Source organism: Hemibagrus wyckioides, linkage group LG29, assembly GCF_019097595.1.
Source record: "Hemibagrus wyckioides isolate EC202008001 linkage group LG29, SWU_Hwy_1.0, whole genome shotgun sequence".
Classification (NCBI taxonomy): domain Eukaryota; kingdom Metazoa; phylum Chordata; class Actinopteri; order Siluriformes; family Bagridae; genus Hemibagrus; species Hemibagrus wyckioides.
In genome coordinates, this window is record NC_080738.1 from 977,337 (window position 1) to 984,836 (window position 7,500).

A 7,500-nucleotide genomic window follows, 5' to 3' on the forward strand; every position below is an offset into this window, starting at 1 on the left:
ACTCGCACCTCAACACACACACACTCGCACCTCAACACACACACACACACACTCGCACCTCAACACACACACACACACACTCGCACCTCAACACACACACACACTCGCACCTCAACACACACACACACACACACTCGCACCTCAACACACACACACTCGCACCTCAACACACACACACACGCACCTCAACACACACACACACTTGCACCTCAACACACACACACACTTGCACCTCAACACATACACACACTCGCACCTCAACACACACACACACTCGCACCTCAACACACACACTCGCACCTCAACACACACACACTCGCACCTCAACACACACACACACACTCGCACCTCAACACACACACACACTCGCACCTCAACACACACACACACTCGCACCTCAACACACACACACACACACTCGCACCTCAACACACACACTCGCACCTCAACACACACACACACACTCGCACCTCAACACACACACACACACACACACTCGCACCTCAACACACACACACACACACACTCGCACCTCAACACACACACACACACACACACACACTCGCACCTCAACACACACACACACACACACACACTCGCACCTCAACACACACACACACTCGCACCTCAACACACACACACACACTCGCACCTCAACACACACACACACACACACACACTCGCACCTCAACACACACACACTCGCACCTCAACACACACACACACTTGCACCTCAACACATACACACACACACACACACTCGCACCTCAACACACACACACACTCGCACCTCAACACACACACACTCGCACCTCAACACACACACACCTCAACACACACACACACACTTGCACCTCAACACACACACACACACACACACACTCGCACCTCAACACACACACACACTCGCACCTCAACACACACACACACACACTCGCACCTCAACACACACACACACACACACACTCGCACCTCAACACACACACACACACACCTCAACACACACACACACTTGCACCTCAACACATACACACACACACACACACACTCGCACCTCAACACACACACACACTCGCACCTCAACACACACACACTCGCACCTCAACACACACACACCTCAACACACACACACACACTTGCACCTCAACACATACACACACACACACACACTCGCACCTCAACACACACACACACTCGCACCTCAACACACACACACACACACACACACACGCACCTCAACACACACACACACACACTCGCACCTCAACACACACACACACACACTCGCACCTCAACACACACACACACACTCGCACCTCAACACACACACACTCGCACCTCAACACACACACACACACACTCGCACCTCAACACACACACACTCGCACCTCAACACACACACACTCGCACCTCAACACACACACACACTTGCACCTCAACACATACACACACTTGCACCTCAACACATACACACACACACACACACTCGCACCTCAACACACACACACTCGCACCTCAACACACACACACACACACTCGCACCTCAACACACACACACACACACTCGCACCTCAACACACACACACACACACTCGCACCTCAACACACACACACACACTCGCACCTCAACACACACACACACACACTCGCACCTCAACACACACACACACACACACACACACACACACACACTCGCACCTCAACACACACACACTCGCACCTCAACACACACACACACGCACCTCAACACACACACACACTTGCACCTCAACACATACACACACTCGCACCTCAACACACACACACACTCGCACCTCAACACACACACTCGCACCTCAACACACACACTCGCACCTCAACACACACACACACACACTCGCACCTCAACACACACACACACTCGCACCTCAACACACACACTCGCACCTCAACACACACACTCGCACCTCAACACACACACACACACTCGCACCTCAACACACACACACTCGCACCTCAACACACACACACACACACACACACTCGCACCTCAACACACACACACACTCGCACCTCAACACACACACACACACACACTCGCACCTCAACACACACACACACACACACTCGCACCTCAACACACACACACACACACTCGCACCTCAACACACACACACACACACTCGCACCTCAACACACACACACACACACTCGCACCTCAACACACACACACACACACTCGCACCTCAACACACACACACACACACTCGCACCTCAACACACACACACACACACTCGCACCTCAACACACACACACACACACTCGCACCTCAACACACACACACACATACTCGCACCTCAACACACACACACACACACACACACACACACACACTCGCACCTCAACACACACACACTCGCACCTCAACACACACACACACGCACCTCAACACACACACACACTTGCACCTCAACACATACACACACTCGCACCTCAACACACACACACACTCGCACCTCAACACACACACTCGCACCTCAACACACACACACTCGCACCTCAACACACACACACACACACTCGCACCTCAACACACACACACACTCGCACCTCAACACACACACTCGCACCTCAACACACACACTCGCACCTCAACACACACACACACACTCGCACCTCAACACACACACACACACTCGCACCTCAACACACACACACACACTCGCACACACACTCGCACCTCAACACACACACACACTCGCACCTCAACACACACACACACACACACACTCGCACCTCAACACACACACACACACTCATACACACACACACACACACACACACACACACACACTCACACCTCAACACACACACTCATACACAAAAACAAGAGGATTCTACCTTGAAGAGCTCATAGAGATCCTCACACAGATCCTGTACAAAGTTCATGTCAGAGATCCGAGACAGAACCAGATCTCTCGTCTCCTGAGAGAACGGCACTTTGGCCTGAGGGAGCCACGCCCAGTGGAACGGATCTAACACACACACACACGTTGTTCTAGCACACTCAGGTCCATTGCGAGGTGTGTTTACATACATACATAGGTGTGTGTGTGTGTGTGTGTGTAAACACTCACATGCTCTCCACTCGTCAGGGTGTTTGAAGGGGAAGGCCAGGCCGTTATCAATTGCAGCGATCCGAATCACACACTCTTTATGTTCACTCCACTCACAACCCTGAAAACACACACACACAGAAGAAGAGATTTTGTTTGGTTTATTTTATTTGGTCACTAGTGTGAAACAGTAACAATTACACAAACACAGGAAGTAATAAAGAAAGAATAAAATAAACACAAACAGGAGGAGCTTCACACACACACAATATTTTATTAAACACAAAACACACAGCATGATTTAGCCGAGTAAATAACTACATCACTGGGACGTCCTCACAAAGATATCATGACGAGTGTGTGTGTGTGTGTGTGAGAGACTGAACCTGTAGGAGGATCAGTGACGTGTTTGTGTGCGTGCAAGTGTAAACATCTTTCTGCCAAATCATTGAATAGACTGAAGTCCAGTCCAAACACTCAGACACACACGCACACATACAGACACACACACACACACACACACGGGCGCACATACAGACACACACACACACACACACACACACACACACACACACACGGGCGCACATACAGACACACACACACACACACACGGGCGCACATACAGACACACACACACACACGGGCGCACATACAGACACACACACACACACACACACACACGGGCGCACATACACACACACACACACACACACACACACACACACACACGGGCGCACATACACACACACACACACACACGGGCGCACATACACACACACACACGGGCGCACATACACACACACACACGGGCGCACATACAGACACACACACGGGCGCACATACAGACACACACACACACACACACACACACACACACACACACACACGGGCGCACATACAGACACACACACGCACACACACACGGGCGCACATACAGACACACACACGCACAGACGCACTCACGGGCGCGCACGCACAGACGCACTCACGGGCGCGCACGCTCAGACGCACTCACGGGCGCGCACGCTCAGACGCACTCACGGGCGCGCACGCTCAGACGCACTCACGGGCGCGCACGCTCAGACGCACTCACGGGCGCGCACGCACAGACGCACGGGCGCACACACAGACACACGGGCGCACACACAGACACACGGGCGCACACACGGGCGCACACACAGACACACGGGCGCACACACACGGGCGCGCACACAGACACACACACACACACACACACACAGACACACACACACACACACAGACACAGACACAGGCGCACACAGACACAGACACACACACGGGCGCACACACAGACACACACACACACACGGGCGCACACACAGACACACACACACACACGGGCGCACACACAGACACACACACACGGGCGCACACACAGACACACACACACACGGGCGCACACACAGACACACACACACACACGGGCGCACACACAGACACACACACACACACGGGCGCACACACAGACACACACACACACACACACGGGCGCACACACAGACACACAGACACACAGACACACACACACACGGGCGCACACACAGACACACACACACACACACACGGGCGCACACACAGACACACACACACACACGGGCGCACACACAGACACACACACACGGGCGCACACAGACACACACACACACACACACGGGCGCACACACAGACACACACACACACACGGGCGCACACACAGACACACACACACGGGCGCACACACACACGGGCGCACACACACACAGACACACACACAGACACACACACGGGCGCGCACACACGGGCGCGCACACACGGGCGCGCACACACGGGCGCGCACACACACACATACATGTGACTTTAAACTCTTACAGAAAGCCTGTGTGTGTGTGTGTGTGTGTGTGTGTGTGTGTGTGTGTGAGAGAGTGTGTGTGTGAGAGTGTGTGTGTGTGAGTGTGTGTGAGTGTGTGTGTGAGTGTGTGTGAGTGTGTGTGTGAGTGACACTCGTTAGTGTAATAGTGCAGATTTAAGATCAGTGTGTAAATAGTAAATAATAACAGGAGTGTGTTCTACCTTCTCAGACTCCTCCCCATCTCCAGCCTTCTCATATTTAATGAGCCAGTTATCATTCCCTCGGTCTGCACACAACAAAACAAACACCATCACTGACACCATTACACTGTGTGTGTGTGTGTGTGTGTGTGTGTGTGTGTGTGTGTGTGTGTGTGTGTGACTGACCTGTGTTCCTGATGACGTAATCCAGCACTACGAGTTTCTCAAACTGAGACTGCAGCTGCTTTCTCGTGTTCTCAGGCAGAGGCTCCGCCTCAAACCTCCTCAGCCAATAGTCTGCCTCCTGATAGCCCTCTACAAATAGCTGGAATGAACCAACCTGCAGAGGAACAGGGGGAGGGGGTGGGGTTGTACCATTTCTTTACCATTTCCTGCCATTATAATAAACTTTATGGTATCACAGTGTGCATGATGCTGTACAGTGTTAATAATGACGAGATTAGGTTGTGATGTAATGGATTTGTGGGCGTGGTCTTACCTTGGGGGGCAGGCCCACCCTGTGGAAGCGACGCCCCACTTTAGGCACTTTCTCTAGTGCGTACTTCTTCCCGCGAGATTTCGCTCGATCGATAGCGTTGTAGTGGAACGTCTCACTAGCCAGAGACACAACCTGTGCGCACACACACACACACACACACACACACACACACACACACAGTTACTATGACAGACTAACACAGGACACTCGAGAGTATTGTGAGTGTTAATGGTGACAGCAATCCCATAATCCTTTCCACCCGTCCCTCACACAGCTGACCTTGCGCACTCACCTTGGTCTTTGGGACGACGTCCAGGCTGAGTTTTTGGTCCACTAGCGAGGCGGCTGCCTCAGAGAGGTAGCCCTGATTGGGGACGAGGCAGCCGCGGCCGAAACAGCAGGGGCAGCACAGCTTGTGGAAGTATTTGGTCCATTTGGGGTTGAGGTGACCGTACGGTTCCTCTGACTTGGGCTTGAACACGCCGATGATTTTCTGAATCAAAAAGAACGTGTTAGAGATGGTGGTTGTCATGGTAACCTCCCAGGAATCAGTGCTTTACAAGCATAAAACATGCACATTCAACATGAAGCTCATTTCATACATAACACAGTTCACACAAAAATACAGAAGAATCTACACAAAAACCTATACAAGAACTTATAGAATACACAAGCTCCTACACAATACACAAGATCCCACACAAAATCCTACACAATACACAAGATCCTACATAAGACCCCACACAATACACAAGATCCTACACAATACACAAGATCCTACACAAGACCCCACACAATACACAAGATCCTACACAATACACAAGATCCCACACAAGACCCCACACAATACACAAGATCCTACACAATACACAAGATCCTACACAAGACCCCACACAATACACAAGATCCTACACAATACACAAGATCCTACACAAGACCCCACACAATACACAAGATCCTACACAAGACCCCACACAATACACAAGATCCTACACAAGACCCCACACAATACACAAGATCCTACACAAGACCCCACACAATACACAAGATCCTACACAAGACCCCACACAATACACAAGATCCTACACAATACACAAAATCCCACACAAGATCCTACACAATACACAAGATCCTACACAATACACAAAATCCCACACAAGATCCTACACAATACACAAGATCCTACACAAGATTCTACAGAAGATCCCACACAATACACAAGATCCTACACAATACACAAGATCCTACACAAGATTCTACAGAAGATCCCACACAATACACAAGATCCTACACAAGATTCTACAGAAGATCCCACACAATACACAAGATCCTACACAATACACAAGATCCTACACAATACACAAGATCCTACACAAGATTCTACAGAAGATCCCACACAAGATCCTACACAATACACAAGATCCTACACAATACACAAGATCCTACACAAGATTCTACAGAAGATCCCACACAAGATCCTACACAAGATTCTACAGAAGATCCCACACAATACACAAGATCCTACACAATACACAAGATCCTACACAAGATTCTACAGAAGATCCCACACAATACACAAGATCCTACACAATACACAAGATCCCACACAATACACAAGATCCCACACAATACACAAGATCCTACACAATATACAAGATCCTACACAATACACAAGATCCTACACAAGATCCCACACAATACACAAGATCCTACACAATATACAAGATCCTACACAAGACCCCACACAATACACAAGATCCCACACAAGACCCCACACAATACACAAGATCCTACACAAGACCCTACACAAGATTCTACAGAAGATCCCACACAATACACAAGATCCTACACAATAC

General features: G+C 50.5%; 1 protein-coding gene across 1 annotated transcript in view; it reads right to left on the reverse strand.

Moving 5' to 3' along the window:
* The window catches only part of pi4k2b (phosphatidylinositol 4-kinase type 2 beta), a 20,315-nt gene that overhangs the window by 9,046 nt on the left and 3,769 nt on the right, over window positions 1–7,500 (reverse strand). Inside the window, exons 3-8 of the mRNA XM_058385144.1 lie at window positions 5,937–6,137; window positions 5,645–5,776; window positions 5,332–5,485; window positions 5,167–5,231; window positions 3,118–3,217; window positions 2,882–3,015 (exon numbers count right to left, since the gene is read on the reverse strand). Coding sequence (XP_058241127.1) covers window positions 2,882–3,015; window positions 3,118–3,217; window positions 5,167–5,231; window positions 5,332–5,485; window positions 5,645–5,776; window positions 5,937–6,137 — 786 coding nt within the window. The remainder of the gene's footprint in view (window positions 1–2,881; window positions 3,016–3,117; window positions 3,218–5,166; window positions 5,232–5,331; window positions 5,486–5,644; window positions 5,777–5,936; window positions 6,138–7,500) is intronic.